Source organism: Somniosus microcephalus, chromosome 15 (genome assembly GCF_052327205.1).
Source record: "Somniosus microcephalus isolate GS21.2 chromosome 15, FLI_Smic_1.0, whole genome shotgun sequence".
Lineage (NCBI taxonomy): Eukaryota > Metazoa > Chordata > Chondrichthyes > Squaliformes > Somniosidae > Somniosus > Somniosus microcephalus.
In genome coordinates, this window is record NC_141001.1 from 34,714,602 (window position 1) to 34,733,159 (window position 18,558).

The 18,558-nt window shown below is 48.3% G+C and overlaps 1 protein-coding gene across 1 annotated transcript in view; it reads right to left on the reverse strand.

Annotated features, from left to right (window-relative positions):
- Nucleotides 1-18,558, reverse strand: part of ighmbp2 (immunoglobulin mu DNA binding protein 2) — an 89,978-nt gene that overhangs the window by 11,182 nt on the left and 60,238 nt on the right. The window contains exon 12 of the mRNA XM_086007637.1: nucleotides 15,045-15,139. Within this exon, the coding sequence (XP_085863763.1) occupies nucleotides 15,045-15,139 (95 nt within the window). The remainder of the gene's footprint in view (nucleotides 1-15,044; nucleotides 15,140-18,558) is intronic.

Consider the following 18,558-nt stretch of genomic DNA (forward strand, 5'->3'; position numbering starts at 1 on the left):
TTCCATCTCTGCTACACCACTCTTCAGCTGGTCACCGGGAGAAGCACAAGATCAGCCTACAGTGGGCACGGTTCCTATTTCTTAGAGAGAAGTGTCTAACCTGTGTAGCAACTCTCACATACAACACTGGCCAGATTGGGAACCCACTCTTTATGAAGGATTTTAGACGTGTAGCCATGGCCTAAAACACCATTGGACAAGTTGGTGCACTAGCTTCCTGCTGTCCTATCTTCAGAACTGTATTAGGAGTCAGATGTGCCAGCTCTCGCACGGCTGGCTTAGTGCGTGGTGTGTTACTAAGCCATACAAACCAGGTCCCAAGTTCGATACCCAGTATGTGCTGAGTTAGTTGATCTCAGCTAGAGCAGTAGCTGAGTTACTACATTTAACCTCAGTGGCTGTCAGGTGAGAGTAAAATCGGGCTCAGCCGTGATTCACCACGTGGTCAAATAGCAAGCACAAACTGGGTGACAGTGATCCAAAATCTGTTGCAACCTGTTACTATATTTTGGCATTATAGTTCAAAACTTAGGTTCATGACCAATGCTGAGACGCCATAGCCAAACAAATAAGGTATTAGGTTGTATTAACAGGAATATTCAGTGTAAAACCATTTTTTTCCTTATACAAGACGTTGGTTAGACCGCCAGTAGAATATTGCGCCTAGTTTTGGCCCATTCATACGGAGGGCTGCAAGAACGATGGCTTAAGTAACCTAACTCACTCAGATAAGCTTAAAAAGCTGGGCCTAATCACTTCAGAGATGTGTAGACTTAGTGCGTAAAGAGGCTCCTAGTCCCAATGAAAACTGGTACTGACTCAGTGGCACCATTGAGATATGTGAATGCGCAACTAACGTTGGGTACTTCCTCGGAAACACTCCAAGGCTTGGAGACATAGCTGGGAGAACGCAAATCGAGTGGATCGCAAGCAGAGTGGAGGAATTTGGTGAGCGCAGGGATTCGGTGGAGAGGAGGAAGGCGGGTGAGACGTCTAACTGAAAAGGAGTGGAGCCACAGAACCCAAGGTATCTAAGTTAATAGGCACGAGAGCGGACCTGCGGGAGAGCGAGAGGAGTGGCCGCAGATAAAGGTGAGCCCAGGGCTCGGAAGGAGTGCGAGCGCCAGGGAGCGAGGTAAGTGAAGCCAGCACAAGGGAAGGAGCTGATTGGTAATTTTTTTTTTTAATGTCTTAAGTTTATTTCTGTTAAGTTATTAATAGTCTAATAAGTAGAGGCATGGCAGGGCACCGCCATCTCGTCAAATCGACATATTATCCCATTTAGCAATCCAGGATGCTTCCCGTGTCCTGAACAACCACATGTGCAGGAAGTGTCGTCAGCTGGAGCAGCTCAAGCTCAGGGTGTTGGAGCTTGAGCTGCAGCTGGCGTCACTGCGGTGCATCCGTGAGGCCGAGAGCTACGTGAATAACACGTTTCAGGAGGTGGTCACCCCGCAGCGTAAGTGTGTGCAGGCAGAGAGGGAATGGGTGACCATCAGACAGACAAGGAGTCCCCTGAGTGCATCTCATTCTCTAACCAGTATTACTGGTGAGGACGATGGTTCCTCTGGGGAGTACAGCCAGAGCCAAGACCATGGCACCATGGGTGGCTCAGCTGTACAAGGGGGCGGGGGAAGATCGGGAAAGCAATTGTCATAGAAGATTCGATAGTTAGGGGAACAGACAGGCGTTTCTGCGGCCGCAGACGTGATTCCAAGATGGTATGTTGCCTCCCCGGTGCCAGGGTCAAGGATATCACTGAGCGGCTGCAGAACGTTCTGAGGGGGGAGGGTGAACAGCCAGAGGTCGTGGTCCATATCGGTATCAACGACATAGGTAGAAAGAGGGATGAGGTCCTGCAGGCAGATTTTAGGGAGCTAGGAAAGAGATTAAAAAGTAGGACCTCAAAGATAGTAATCTCCAGATTACTCCGTGTGCCACGAGCTCATGAGTATAGAAATAGGAGGATAGAGCAGATGAATGCGTGGCTGCAGAGATGGTGCAGGAGGGAGGGCTTTAGATTCCTGGGACACTGGGACCCGTTCTGGGGGAGGTGGGATCGGTATAGGCCGGACAGGTTGCACCTCAACAGAGCCGGGACCAATGTCCTCGCAGGGGGGTTTGCTAGTGCTGTTGGAGAAGGTTTAAACTAATTTGGCAGGGGGGTGGGGACCAGGATGTAGCATGAGAAAGGAGAAACAAGGTGCACAAAGGATTGGGAGAGACAGATAGCACTAGAATAAGAAATAGTATGGTATTAGGTGGGGTCAGACTAAGAGAGAATACAAGAAGGTCTAAGATAGGTTTACAGTGCATGTGTGTGAAAGCACGAAGTGTGGTGAATAAGGATGGTGAGCTGCAGGCGCAAATAGACACATGGGAATATGATGTTGTGGCGATAACGGAGACCTGGCTCAAAAAGGGCAGAATATTCCTGGATATAAGGTGTCCAGGAAAGATAGGGAAGGAAAGAAAGGAAGTGGTGTGGCAGTATTCATTAAGGAGAATATTATAGTGCTGGAGAGAGAGGATGTCCTGGAGGGGTCAAGGACAGAATCGATTTGGTTAGAGTTGAGAAACAATAGAGGTGCCATTACACTACTCGGTGTATTCTATAGGTCGCCAACTAGTGGGAAGGATATAGAGGAGCAACGTTGCAGGGAAATTATAGAGGTGCAAGAACTATAGAGTAGTGATAATGGGGGATTTTAACTATCCTAATATAGACTGGGATAGTGATAGTGTAAAGGGCAGAGAGGGGGAAGAATTTCTGAAGTGTGTTCAGGAGAACTTTCTTAATCAGTACGTTTCCGGCCAAACGAAGGAGGAGGCATTGCTGGGTCTGGTTCTGGGGAATGAAGTGGGTCAAGTAGAGCACGTGTCAGTAGGGGAACATTTAGGGATCAGAGATCACAGTATCATAAGGTTTAGATTAGCTATGGAAAAAGACGAGGAGCAATCTAGAGTAAAATTACTTAATTAGAGGAAGGCCAATTTCAGTAGGTGGAGAATGGATCTGGCCCGGGTAAATTGGAATCAAAGATTGGCAGGCAAAACTGTAATCGAACAATGTCTTTTAGAGGAGATGGTTCAGGTACAGTCGAGGTACATTCCCACGAGGGGGAAAGGTAGGGCAACCAAAGCCAGAGCTCCCTGGATGACGAAAGAGATAGAGAGTGAGATGAAGCAGAAAAAAGGGCCGTATGCTAGATGTCAGGTTAAGAATACACGTGAGAACCATAGAAACATAGAAGATAGGAGCAGGAGCAGGCCATTCGGCCCCTCGAGCCTGCTCCACCATTCAATGAGATCATGGCTGATCATCCAAATTCAGTACCCTGTCCCTGCTGAATATAGAAAGTTCAGAGGGGAAGTGAAAAAGGAAATAAGAGGGGCAAAGAGAGAGTATGAGAATAGATTGGCAGCTAACATAAAAGGGAATCCAAAAGTCTTCTATAGGCATATTACAAAGGATTACATAGGATATACAGCACAGAAACAGGCCATTCAGCCCAACCAGTCTATGCCGGTGTTTATGCTCTCCTCGAGCCTCCTCCAGTCTTTCCTCATCTAAATCTATCAGCATAACCCTCTATTCCCTTCTCCCTCATATGTCTGTCCATATAAATATTATTAGTAAATGGGTAGCAAGAGGGGTGGGGCCGATTAGGGACCAAAATGAAGACCTGCACATGGAAGCAGAGGGCATGGTTGAGCTACTAAATGACTCCTTTGCATCTGCCTTTACCAATGAAGAAGATGCTGACAAAGTTTAGTGAAAGAGGAGGTAGTTCAGATACTGGATGGGATAAAAATTGATGAAAAGGAGGTACTAGAATGGCAGGCTGTACTTAAAGTAGATAAGTCACCAGGACCGGATGGGATGCATCCTAGGATGCTGAGGGAAGGTGGAAATTGCGGAGGTACTGGCCATAATCTTCCAATCCTCCTTGGATACGGGGGTGGTGCCAGAGGACTGGAGAACTGCAAATGTGACACCCTCGTTCAAAAAAGGGTGTAAGGATAAACCCAGCACCTACAGGCCAGTCAGTTTAACCTCGGTAGTGGGGAAGCTTTTAGAAACGATAATCCGGGACAAAATTAACAGTCACTTGGACAAGTGTGGATTAATTAAGGAAAGCCAGCACGGACCTGTTAAAGGCAAACATAAAAACTGATTGTAAAAGCTTCTATAGATATGTGAAGAGAAAAAGATTGGTGAAGTCAAGCGTAGGTCCCTTGCAGTCAGAATCAGGGGAATTTATAATGGGGAACAAAGAAATGGCAGACCAATTAAATACATACTTTGGTTCTATCTTCACAAAGGAGGACACAGATAACCTTCCAGAGATTTCGGGGAACATAGGGACTAATGAGAGGGAGGAATTGAATGAAATCGGTATTTGCAGGGTAATAGCGATAGGGAAATTGATGGGTTTGAAGGCCGATAAATCCCCAGGGCCTGATAATCTACATCCTAGGGTACTTAAGGAAGTGGCCCTAGAAATAGTAGATGCATTGCTGGTCATCTTCCAAAATTCTATAGACTCTGGAATAGTTCCCATGGATTGGAGGGTAGCTAATGTAACCCCACTATTTAAAAAAGGTGGTAGAGAGAAAACGGGGAATTATAGCCGGTAAGCCTGACATCGGTAGTGGGGAAAATGCTAGAGTCCATTATAAAAGATGTAATAGCAGAGCACTTGGAAAACAGTGACAGGATCGGACAAAGTCAACATGGATTTACAAAAGGTAAATCGTGCTTGACTAATTGACTGGAATTTTTTGAGGATGTAACTGGTAGCATAGATAAGGGAGAACCAGTGGGTGTGGTGTATTTGGACTTTCAGAAGGCTTTCGATAAGGTCCCGCATAAGAGATTGGCGTGCAAAGTTAAAGCACATGGGATTGGGGGTAAGGTACTGACTTGGATAGAGAACTGGTTGGCAGACAGGAAGCAAAGAGTTGGAATAAACGGGTCTTTTTCCGAGTGGCAGGCAGTGACTAGCGGGGTACCGCAGGGATGCTAGGACCCCAGCTATTCACAATATATATTAATGATCTAGACGAGGGAACTAGATGTAATATCTCCAAGTTTGCAGACGACACAAAGCTGGGTGAGCGTGTGTGCTGTGAGGAGGATACAGAGAAACTCCAGTATGATTTGGACAGGTTGGGTGATTATATTGCATCTGCCATGTGATATACCTATCAATTCCTCCAATAAAAGGCGAAGAGTTACGAAGGTGACTAAAGGTTTTTATTGACTAAATAACAGAGCCCACTCTCGTGGGTGATCCGATCCAAGCAGGAGGAATACCAGTCAGTCGCTCACCTTTATACCTGGCCTGGTGGGTGGAGCCAAGGCGGAGTCGGCAGTGGTCATCCCAGGTATAGCAGTGTGGCAAGAGGCGACCTCGTACCGTGATACAATAGTGGTCAGTGATACAGTTATAACGAACAGTGGTGAACAGTGCTAACTACTAACAGTGATACGATAGTGAACGTGGTTTACCACATTCACCCCTTGTTTAGAATTAAGTCCGGCGGGGTGAAGTGTACTACCAATTCTGGTAGGTCAGTCTGTCCGGAGGCTTCGTAAGCCTCTCCGATCGCCGCAGCGGTGGTGTTGCCTTATCCGGTGCTGGTGCCTTATCCGGTGTTGATGCTGGTGTTTGCGTGGTCGGCGAGGGCTCGTGGGGTTCCGGCATGCCGTCTACCTGGGCTGGGGTTGGGGGGGGTGGTGGCGGTGTTTCCGGATCGGCTGAGGGTGCGAGGTCTCGTAGGGAGACAGTGTCCTCCCGCCCGTCTGGGTACGCCACGTAGGCGTACTGGGGGTTGGCGTGCAGGAGGTTCACCCTCTCGACCAGGGGGTCCGTTTTATGGGCCCTCACGTGTTTCCGCAGCCAGACCGGCCCTGGGGCGGTCAGCCAGGTTGGTAGAGTGGTTCCCGTAGTCGACTTCCTGGGGAAAACGAACATTCGTTCATGGGGGGTGGTGTTAGTGGCCGTGCAAAGTAATGACCGGATGGAGTGCAGCGCTGTCGGGAGGACTTCTTGCCAGCGGGAGGTTGGGAGGCCCTTAGACTTTAAGGCTAAGAGGACGGCCTTCCATACCGTCGCGTTCTCTCTTTCCACCTGACCGTTACCTCTGGGGTTGTAGCTGGTGGTCCTGCTTGCTGCAATACCTCTCTCTAGGAGGAATTGCCAGAGTTCCTCGCTCATGAAGGAGGAGCCCCGGTCGCTGTGTATATAGTTCGGGAACCCGAACAAGGCGAAGAGGGCATTCAGGCACTTAATGACCGTGCTACTGGTCATGTCGGGGCAGGGGAAGGCAAAGGGGAAACGGGAGTACTCATCAACGATGTTGAGGAAGTACACATTACGGTCAGAGGACGGGAGGGGCCCCTTAAAGTCGATGCTCAGGCGCTCGAAGGGGCGGGTGGCCTTGATCAGGCTTGCTCGGTCCGGCCTATAGAAGTGCGGTTTGCACTCCGCACAGGTCTGGCAGTTCCTGGTCATGGTCCTGACCTCCTCGATGGAGTAGGTCAGGTTGCGGGCCTTAATGAAATGGTAGAGTCTGGTGACTCCGGGGTGGCAGAGCTGGTCGTGGAGGGTCTGAAGCCTATCGATATGCGCGCTGGCGCATGTCATTCGTGAAAGGGCATCAGGGGATTCGTTCAGCTTGCCTGGCCGGTACAAGATCTCATAATCGTAGGTGGAGAGCTCGATTCTCCATCTCAAAATCTTGTCATTCTTGATTTTGCCCTTCAGCTTGTTATTAAACATGAAAGCCACCGAACGCTGGTCGGTGAGGAGGGTAAATCGTTTGCCTGCCAGGTAGTGCCTCCAGCGCCGTACTGCCTCCACGATCGCCTGGGCCTCTTTCTCGACCGACGAATGTCGGATCTCGGGGCCCTGTAGGGTCCTTGAGAAGAAGGCCACTGGCCTCCCCTCCTGGTTTAGGGTGGCGGCTAAGGCGAAGTCGGATGCGTCGCTCTCCACCTGGAAGGGGATGGACTCGTCCACTGCGTGCATCGTGGCCTTGGCTATGTCTCCCTTAATGAGGGAGAAGGCCGTGCACGCCTCCTCCGTGAGGGGGAAGGAAGTGGCTTTCAGGAGGGGTCTGGCTTTGTCCGCGTAATTGGGTACCCATTGGGCATAGTAGGCGAAAAGCCCCAGGGTTCTCCTAAGTGCTTTAGGGCAGTGGGGGAGGGGTAGCTCCATGAGGGGGCGCATTCTTTCTGGGTCGGGGCCGATGATTCCGTTCTCCACTACGCAGCCGAGGATGGCAAGGCGCGTGGTGTTAAACACGCATTTCTCCTTATTGTAGGTGAGGTTCAGCCGTTGGGCCGTACGGAGGAATTTCTCCAGATTCGCGTCATGTTCCTGCCGGTCGCGGCCGCAGATAGTGACGTTATCTAGGTAGGGGAATGTAGCCTGCAGTTCGTTCTGGTCAACCATCTGGTCCATCTCCCTTTGGAAGACCGAGACCCCATTAGTGACACCGAAGGGGACCCTAAGGAAGTGGTATAGGCGCCCATTCGCCTCGAAGGCGGTATACTGGCGGTCCTCAGGGTGGATAGGGAGTTGGTGGTAGGCCGACTTCAGGTCGATGGTCGAGAATACTTTATACTGTGCAATCTGATTGACCATGTCAGATATGCGGGGGAGGGGGTATGCGTCCAGCTGGGTATATCTGTTTATGGTCTGGCTGTAGTCGATGACCAGGCGGTTTTTATCGCCGGTCTTTACGACTACGACCTGGGCACGCCAGGGGCTGCTGCTCCCCTCGATAATGCCCTCTTTCAGGAGGCGCCGCACCTCAGAGCTAATGAAGGCTCTGTCCCCGGCGCTATACCGCCTGCTCTTGGTAGCGACGGGTTTGCAGTCAGGGGTAAGGTTAGCAAACAGAGAGGGTGGCGGGACCTTGAGGGTGGAGAGGCTGCAGGTGTTACGCGGTGGGCGGTTTAACGTTTGCTGGTTGTTGACTGTGAGTGGGGGGAGGGGTCCACTGTATGCTAGGGTTACGCTTTGGAGGTGGGATTGGAAGTCCAGCCCTAGTAGGACGGCAGCGCAGAGATGGGGGAGGACGAGGAGTTTAAAGTTTTTATACTCCGTGCCCTTAACCGACAGGGTCACGACACAGTAGCCGCTGATGTCCGTGGCATGGGACCTCGATGCCATCGAGATTCGGCTGCGCGTTGGTAGGACAGAGAGGGAGTAGTGGCTCACCGTGTCTGGGTGGATGAAGCTCTCCGTGCTTCCGCTGTCGAACAGGCAGGTCGTGGCGTGGCCGTTCACTTTGATGTCCATCATTGACTTGGACAGATGGTGCGGGCGGGCTTGGTCCAGGGTGACGGAAGCTAGTGTGTAGCTGAGCGAGTCGTTGTCATCTGCGGGCGAGGCGGTCGGGCGTGGTGAGTAAAATGGCGTCTCCCACGAGGTAGGGCAAAATGACGGAGAAGATGGCTGCCCCCGTAGCTCACATGAGGCACTATTGGGGTCGGTTGCCTTAATCAAAGATGGCCGCCCCCATGACTCATGTGTGGGGATGCTGGCCTCAGTTGCCCTAAACAAAGATGGCCGCCCCCATGACTCATGTGTGGGGATGCTGGCCTCAGTTGCCCTAAACGAAGATGGCCGCCCCCATAGTTCGCATGCGGCACTGCTGGCCTCTGAGGATCCGCTCCTGCAGGCCTTGGAGAAGTGGCCTTTCTTCAGGCAGGTTCTGCATATGGAGTTCTTGGCTGGGCAGCGCGACCTCGGGTGCTTCTCCTGGCCACAAAAAAAAACAGCCGGCGGCCCGATCGCGGATGCCCGATGTCGGGGCCGGTGCCGGGGCCGGTCGGGTCCGGGACGCCGACGCAGAGGTAGGTCCCGGGGGCGGTGCTGGGAAGGGTGCTGTGGTAGGGGTCGGGCCCGAGTCCCAGGGTCGCGAGCAGTACCTGGTGAATGCTTCCTGATCTTGGTGGGCCACTTCCAGGGAGATAGCGAGGGCTTCAGCTTTTTCCATGCTGAGGTCTTTAGCTTCCAGCAGTCTTTGCCGTGAGTACTCGGACCGTAGGCCTTTCAGGAATGCGTCGCGGATATTATCTTCAGTATTTTCGGCTGCCGACACCGATTTAAAGTCACAGTTCCTGGCGAGTGCATATAGCGCCTGTGAGAATTCGGCTACTGATTCTCCTGGCTGTTGCGGCCGTGATCTTAGGAGGTGCCTAGCGTACATGTAGTTTACCGGGGTCCGGTACTTCTGTTTCAGCAGGTTGATGGCGGTCTCGTAGGTAGTCATGTCCTCGATGAGAGTGTATACTCTCGGGCTCAGTTGCGCCTGCAGGACACTTAGTTTGGATGCCTGAGGGACGCTGGATTCTCTCAGGTATGATTCGAAGCAGACCAGCCAGTGTTTAAAGTCTGCGGCTGAGTTTGCTGCTCGTGGGTTCAGGTCCAGGTACGGCGGTCTGAGGGCTCGCAGCCAAGCTGGCTGGTGTGGCTGTGCTCCTGGGAGCTGCGCTGGTGGCTCCTCCGCCGGTTGTGACTCGTTGTCGGACATCATTAAATTTAGTCAATAAAATTGATATACCTATCAATTCCTCCAATAAAAGGCGAAGAGTTACGAAGGTGACTAAAGGTTTTTATTGACTAAATAACAGAGCCCACTCTCGTGGGTGATCCGATCCAAGCAGGAGGAATACCAGTCAGTCGCTCACCTTTATACCTGGCCTGGTGGGTGGAGCCAAGGCGGAGTCGGCAGTGGTCATCCCAGGTATAGCAGTGTGGCAAGAGGCGACCTCGTACCGTGATACAATAGTGGTCAGTGATACAGTTATAACGAACAGTGGTGAACAGTGCTAACTACTAACAGTGATACGATAGTGAACGTGGTTTACCACACCATGCATCTGCCCAATGTGGATAAATGCAAGGTTATCCACTTTGGTGGCAAAAACAGGAAGACAGATTATCTGAACGGCAATAGATTGGGAAAAGGGGATGTGCAACAAGACCTGGGTGTCCTTGTGCACCAGTCGCTGAAGGCAAGCATGCAGGTGCAGTAGGCGGTTAAGAAGGCAAATGGTATGTTGGCCTTCATAGCGAGAGGATTCGACTATCCAAGGATGTCTTGCTGCAGTTGTACAGGGCCTAGGCGAGACCACACCTTGAGTATTGTGTGCAGTTTTGGTCGCCTTATCTGAGGAAGGATGTTCTTGCCATGGAGGGAGTGCAGTGAAGATTTACCAGACTGATACCTGGGATGGCAGGAATGACATATGAAGAGAGATTGAGTCGATTAGGCTTATATTCGCTAGAGTTTAGATGAATGAGAGGGGATCTCATCGAAACTTATAAAATTCTAACAGGACTAGACAGACTAGATGCAGGAAGAAAGTTCCCGATGGCGGGGGAGCACAGAACCAGGGGTCACAGTCTAAGGATAAGGGGTAAGCCATTTAGGACTGAGATGAGGAGGAATTTCTTCACCCAGAGAGTGGTGAACCTGTGGAATTCTCTACCACAAAAGGCAGTTGAGGCCAACTTATTAAATATATTCAAGAAGGAGTTAGATATATTTCTTAAGGCTAAAGGGATCAAGGGATATGGGGAGAAAGCAGGGACAGGGTACTGAATTTGGAGGATCAGCTATGATCTCATTAAATGGCACAACAGGCTCGAGGGGCTGAATGGCCTACCCCTGCTCCTATCTTCCATGTTTCTAAATCGTGTTTAACTAACTTGATTGAGTTTTTTGATGAGGTAACAGAGAGGGTTGATGTGGTGTACATGGACTTCCAAAAGGCGTTTGATAAAGTGCCACATAATAGGCTTGCCAGTAAGGTTGAAGCCCATGGAATAAAAGGGACAATGGCAGCATGGATACGAAATTGGCTAAGTGACGGGAAACAAAGAGTAGTGGTGAACAGTTGTTAATCGGACTAGAGGAAGGTACACAGTGGTGTTCCCCAGGGGTCAGTACTATGACCACTGCTTTTCTTGATATATATAAATGACTTAGACTTGGGTGTACAGGGCACAATTTCAAAATCTGCAGATGACACAAAACCTGGAAGTATAGTGAACAATGAAGAGGATAGTGATAGACTTCAAGAAGACATAGGCAGGCTGGTGGAATGGGCAGATGAAATTTAACGCATAAAAGTGCCAAGTGATACATTTTGGTAGGAAGAACAAAGCGAGGCAATAGAAACTAAAGGGTACAATTCTAAAGGGGGTGCATGAACAGAGAGACCTGGGGGTATGTGTGCACAAATCGTTGAAGGTGGCAGGGCAGGTTGAGAAAGCGGTTAAAAAAGCATACGGGATCCTGGGCTTCATAAGTAGAGGCATAGAGTACAAGAGCAAGGAAGTTATGATGAACCTTTATAAAACACTGGTTCGGCCTCAACTGGAGTACTGTGTCCAATTCTGGGCACTGCACTTTAGGAAGGATGTGAAGGCCTTAGAGAGGGTGCAGAAAAGATTTACGAGAATGGTTCCAGGGATGAGGAATCTCAGTTACATGGATAGACTGGAGAAGCTGGTGTTGTTCTCCTTAGAGCAGAGAAGGTTAAGAGGAGATTTGATAGAGGTGTTCAAAATCATGAGGTGTCTAGGCAGAGTAGATAGAGAGAAACTGTTCCCATTGGCGGAAGGGTCGAGAACCAGAGGACACAGATTTAAGATCACAGATCTAATCCCCATTAAATTTTATCCTTACACAATTTTACGCGCCCTATAGTAGCGTATTCCCTACGCATATCTAAATCAGAACCTTAAGCAACGATAATCAACCAAATGCAGAAAATTGGATGCGAACAGCATACTTTACTTTGGGTCAGTGTACTGCCCCTTTCAAGCCAGTTGGATGTAAACTGCACCCATAGTCAGAAAATTTAGGAATTGGACTGCAAAACTCACCTTATTAACACGTCGTGTTTTTCATTACTTACAAACTAAAACTGAACATTTAGGGGAAAAAATTTGTGCACACCACGAGAGTTGCCGGTGTCACCAGCAATTCGGGTTAACGGCCGCTGAAAATGGACACAGCGCAACCAGGGAAAAATTTGCGCTGGGGGCTAAAGATTTTTAGCCCAGCGCTAACTTACCATGTAACGCCCTCCTGGTGGCGTTAGTGCAAGCATGGGAGTCAAAGTTCCCGTCCTCTGGAAGCGAGGCTATGGAGTTCGCTAGGAATTGTGGGAAATTAAAAGGGGCATGCATTAAAAGGGCAATGCCTTCTGAACTAATAAAAATTCAAATGAAGTGAAAAAATGCAGTTTTCAGCCCTTACTGCCGTTCCAAAAAAAATGTAACCACAAAAGGAAGTCTCAAATGGGAGTCTTCAGCACTTAAATCTGAATTCCCTTCCGAACCTCGAAAAAAAATGGGAAAAGTGCTTCAGCACGAACACAAATGGCTCAGCAAGCCAGGGAAGGGACACCCAGGGTCTCGCATGCAGCACTCCAGCTTTGTGCAGGGGGTCAACACTGCAAAAGAGGTCCTCTACCCACAGGGGCCAGAAGACCCTCCAGAAAGATGTGGGACTACATCACCGAGGCGGTCACTGCCAGCAATGTCGCCCCCACCACCTGGCTCCAGTGCCCAAAGAAGCTTCATGACCTCAGACCAGTAGTCAAGGTCAGTGAATACATTTTCAAAAGCCGTCTCTCCAACCAACTGCACCACTAGCCTCACACACTGCTCAATGCATGACTTTCCCCCGCCAATCTCTCATCTGCCAACAATCTGTACCAATCACGAGGCACAGCTCCCATTCCTAGCCTCACCTCACCGCCTTGGAGGAGACGGTGCTGGCCATTCTTGGCAGGGGCAGGGCTGAAAGGATACAAGATGCTGGTATCATCATGCGTTATTCCTCCTTCTCGCATGCACCTCTTGCTTTCCCGCCCTCCCCTCACCACAACTGCACCCTTGCGCCTTCCTCATTTCACACACCCAAGAAATGCAGCCTGCCCAGCCAGTGGGTGGCCAAGAAGAGGGAGAGGAGAGTGAAGTATGGTGTCCATACTTAAGAAAAGACATACTTGCTCTCGAGTCAGTACAAAGAAGGTTCACTCGGTTAATCCCGGGGATGAGGGGGTGGTCATATGAGGAGAGGTTGAGTAGATTGGGACTCTACTCATTGGAGTTCAGAAGAATGAGAGGCGATCTTATTGAAACATATAAGATTGTGAAGGGGCTTGATCGGGTGGATGCGGTGAGGATGTTCCCAATGATGGGTGAAACTAGAACTAGGGGGCATAATCTTAAAATAAGGGGCTGCTCATTCAAAACTGAGATGAGGAGAAACTTCTTCACTCAGAGGGTGGTAGGTTTGTGGAATTTGCTGCCCCAGAAAGCTGTGGAAGCTACATCATTAAATAAATTTAAAACAGAAATAGATAGTTTCCTAGAAGTAAAGGGAATAAAGGGTTACGGGGAGCGGGCAGGAAATTGGACATGAGTCTGGGTTCGGAATGGTCATGGCCCTGTGGGTAGTGGAGCGGGCCCAGGGGCCGTGTAGCCTTGTTCTGCTCCTACTGTGTTCTAATTCTGTTAGATTTCAGGAGATGGTTTTATTCCTGTTCCTGGCTGGGGTGGAGATCGCCTTTACAGAAGGTAAGTACTGTAGAAAATATAGGGACAGAGTGATCTCCTGGAAGAATTTCGATCGCTTAGATGGGTCGGAGAGGAATTTCCCAGATTTTTTTCTCCCAAATTGGCCATTGGGTCTTTATCTGGTTTTTCGCCTCTCCCGGGAGATCACATGGGTTTGGGTGGATGCAGAGTGATAGAAGATTTGAGGTTAGGATCAGATCAGCCATGATCTTATTGAATGGTGGAGCAGGCTCGAGGGGCCGATTGGCCTACTCCTGCTCCTATTTCTTATGTTCTTATTGTTCTTAAACACCATCACTTGATTTGACACTCCCAGCCACCAGCTCCTCAAGGTTGACCAGCAAGGCCATTTGCATTGTCCCCCACTGAAAGTCAACAGCCTTCCACCAGCCATGCTGCAGCCATTGGGGTAGCACTGCGTGATATCAGTAGGATAGGCAAAGGCACACACAAGACAGTCACTAAGGGAATGCAGAAGGGTGACGAGTTGATTTCTTGATGTCATATTGAATGGATAGATGTATAATGTTGGATTGGAAAGTTTGCTTTGCAGTGGCTTTTATTCCAGCATTGTGGCCAAGAGGACGCTGCGATGGTCAGTGATAGAGGGACAGTAAGGTGTGGGACTAATGTTGAAATGGGACTTGGGGTTGTGGTCACTGGGACCGCAGGCAGATGATCCATCCTGGACAGAAAGGTTGCATCCTTCCTTCTGCTTCCTCCTCTTTTATCTCTTCCTCTTTCCTCTGCGAGTGAATGCTGTAACTCTGAAATGACAGCATAAAATGCTAGAAATACTCAGATCAGGCAGCATCTTGACCGGAGACGTGAACTCTGTGACTCTCTCCACTGATGTTCCCTGACCTACTGAGTATTTGCAGCATTTTCTGTTTTCTCAGAGGCCTTCCTTTACCATCCGAGGCCTTGCAAGCATCCAGCACTCCCATCACACTTAAAAAAAACTTTTAACATCTATTGCAGCAAGCCGCTACTTCAGGAAAATCAAAAAAAAACAATCCAGAAGCTTTAATGCAAACTTACCTGAAAGATGTGTGTGGCCGACAGCACCTCTGCGAGTCTGCTTGCATGCTGGGTTTACACGGCAAGCTTAGGACCCAGCGCTGAACTCAGTGCAATGGCCCAAGTTCGCCGTGGTGACGGTAAGTCGGCGTGCCGCTCCTTCATTTAAATCTGCAGGGCTGCTAGGCCTAGGAAAATGGAGACGCCACAGGGCCTACTACCAGCTGGCGATAGAGCGGCAGCCGCCTTCTTTTCGCAATTTTTTGCCAGTAACGGGTGGCGTAAAGCCCCCAAATTTTTAGCCCTTAAAATTTGATTGTCTTAAAAGATTTCAATGTCAGAAATTAAAAACCCAATGCCTGCTTTGCCTGTACAGAAACATTAGAAAAGGATCAGGAACTGTACCTGCAAATTGTACGGCGCTATCACAGCAACATTCTTGGGGTGGACACCAGCCTCAGTCAGGGCTTGAATGTGCATTGCCACAATTTGAACCTCACCTGGAATAAAAGCAGTACGAGTCATGGCTTTACAAATTCAGGTTGACCATAGATACCTTTTCATTGGCATTAGTTGCTCCCGTAAGTGGATTCCAAGCCCCTTACATGCCGAAGTTGACTCACACTGCCCAATATCTACCGATAAGATAGCGTAAACCCAGGATGTAATAGTATCTCCCAATCGGAACTGGATAGTTGTGTCTATTGTCCATGTCTCCACATGCATCTGCAATCTTTTCAACGGTGTACTGAGAGGATATGTTGCAAGACAAGGGCAGATATGAACAGTTAAGCCGATTCCACGTCCAGTGAACATACAGAGCAACAATTACTTCATTGTTTTTGTGCAACAATACAAAATATCAAACACGCTTTACTTTCCCATAGTGATGGGTTATCTTGCTTGACTTAAACAAAATAACTACCCTCCTGTATTTTCTCTTTGAGCCTGGCGATAGCTTGCCATTGTAGCGTTCTGCTTAAACACCTGGTTAACTGTCCATATCACTGTATTTTTATCGCCCAGTGATCACAACCCAAGAGAAGTGCCTGACAGTGACCCCGTGATGATGGTTTGGGACCAGGGACTCTCAACCCAACGGATGTGAGATGTTCAAGCTTACAGTCTCAAAGGCAACAACATTAAAGCTTAGTCTATTAGCATTTTAACCACCTTTTATTTTTGAAACTGTATGTGAATACACTGTGTTAAGACACAATCCTTAAGTGTAACATTTCCCAAATCCCTTCTGTGGAAACATGGTCAAAAAATTCAAAAATGTGGCACATAATCAAATACAAATAATTTGGCTGGGATGCAGTGTGGATTAATGATTATTGATTATTTTTATAAAAAGGCAGGGCTGTTAATGCTGTCGTGGCTTTAATGCAACTTCACTTGTTACCCAATAATTCAGAGCTCCTGTAAACTATGAAGGAGAGATACGGTAATGTAGTGGTTCTGCTTTGATCTGGACTGGCAACACGAATGCCACAGTGCAACGTTGCGACATTGAATTTGATAATTCTGGTAATTGGTGGACTGATGCCAAAATGACCAGATTGTTGTGAAAACTAGTCTAATAATATCCTTCAGGGAAGGGAATCTGCCACATACATAGGGCCCACATAGGACTCAACCACCACACTACGTCGTTGATTTAATGCCCTTGCCAACGTCGCCCACAAACATGAACTTTTTTTTTAAAAATGGTACTACTCTTCATAATACAAAGGAGAATCAGGTTGAATATAAATAGTATGGAGAAAATGTGAAAAAGGAATGAAGAGGGACAAAGAGACAGTATGAGAATAGATTGGTGGCTAACCAGGCCAGTCATGGAACCAACCAGGGAACAGGCTATTCTGGATCTTGTATTGTGTAATGAGACAGGGTTAATTAGCAATCTCATAGTACAGGATCCTTTGGGGCAGAGTGATCATATGATAGAATTTCACATTAAGTTTGAGAGTGACTTGCTTAAGTCCGAAACTAGAGTTTTAAACTTAAATAAAGCCAATTACATAGGTATGAGGGGCAAGTTGGCCAAGGTAGATTGGAAAAATAGATTAAAAGATATGGTGGTAGATAAGCAGTGGCTAGCATTTAAAGAAATATTTCATAATTCTCAACAAAATTACATTCCATTGAGAAACAAAAACTCCACAGGAAAAGTGATCCATCCGTGGCTAACTAAAGAAGTTAAGGGTATCATTAGATTGAAAGAAGAAGCTTATAATGTTGCGAAGAACAGTGGTAAGCCTGAGAATTGGGAGAGTTTCAGAAACCAGCAAAGGATGACAAAAAAAATTGATAAAAAGGGAAAAAATATGATGAGAGAAAACTAGCAAGAAATATAAAAACAGATTGTAAGAGCTTCTACAAGTATGTAAAAAGGATGAAGTAGCAAAAGTAAACATTGGTCCCTTGGCGGCTGAGACAGGCAGCACGGTGGCATAGTGGTTAGCACTGTTGCCTCACAGCGCCAGGGACCCGGGTTCGAATCCGGCCTCGGGTGACTGTCTTGTGTGGAGTTTGCACATTCTCCCCGTGTTTGCGTGGGTTTCCTCCGGGTGCTCCGGTTTCCTCCCACAGTCCAAAGATGTGCGGGTTAGGATGATTGGCTATGATAAATTGACCCTTAGTGTTAGGGGGATTAAATACGTGAGGTTACGGGGATAGGGTGGGATATGTGTTGGTGTAGGGGTTACGGGGATCGGGTGGGATATGTGTCGGTGCAGGCTCGATGGGCCGAAATGGCCTCTATCTGCACTGTGGGGTTTCTGTGATTTCTGTGATTCTGTGAATTATGGGGAATAAGGAAATGGCAGAAACGTTAAAAACAAATATTTTGTATCTGTCTTCACAGTAGAAGACACAAAAAGCATACCAAAAATGGTGGGGAACCAAGGGTCTAATGAGGGTGAGGAACTTAACGTAATTAATATAAGTAGAGAAAAAGTACTAGAGAAACTAATGGGACTAAAAGCCGACAAATCCCCTGAACCTGACGGCCTACATCCTAGGGTTCTAAAAGAGGTGGCTGCAGACATAGTGGATGCATTGGTTTTGATCTTCCAAAATTCCCTAGATTCTAGAATGGTCTCAGGGGATTGGAAGGTAGCAAATGTAACACCGCTATTCAAGAAAGGAGGGAAAGAGAAAACAGGGAACTACAGGCCAGTTAGCCTGACATCAGTTATCAGGAAAATGCTGGAATCCATTGTTAAGGAAATGCCACACCAGGGCACTTACAAAATCATAACATGATTAAACAGAGTCAACATGGTTTTATGAAAGGGAAATCGTATTTGACAAATTTATTAGAGTCTTTTGAGGATGTAACGAGCAGGGAGATAAAGGGGAATCAGTGGATGTAATATATTTGGATTTCCAAAAGGCATTCGATATGGTGCCACATAAAACATTATTACACAAGATTAGGGCTCATGGGGTTGGGGGGGAATATAGTAGCATGGACAGCGGATTGGTTATCGGGCAGAAAACAGAGAGTAGGGATAAACAGGTCTTTTTCAGGTTGGCAATCTGTAACTAGTGGGGTGCCGCAAGGATCATTGCTGGGGCCTCAGCTATTTACAATCTATATTAATGACCTAGATGAAGGGACCGAGTGTAATGTATCCAAGTTCGCTGACAATACAAAGCTAGGTGGGGCAGTAAGCTGTGAGGAGGGCACAAAGGCTGCGATTTTATTGGCACCGAGAGGGTAGGATTGGCGGTGGGTCAAAGGTTAAAATTGTTTTGATTGACGGCGGGTTCCGATCCCGCCGTCAACCCGCCTCCAAACAATTTTCCCAAGTGTCAGGTCCCTGATTTGCGCATGGACCTGACACCTAGTGGTGGGAAGAGGATTAAAGCCAATTACTTGCCTGTTAACAGGCAGCGGATAGTAGTTGGC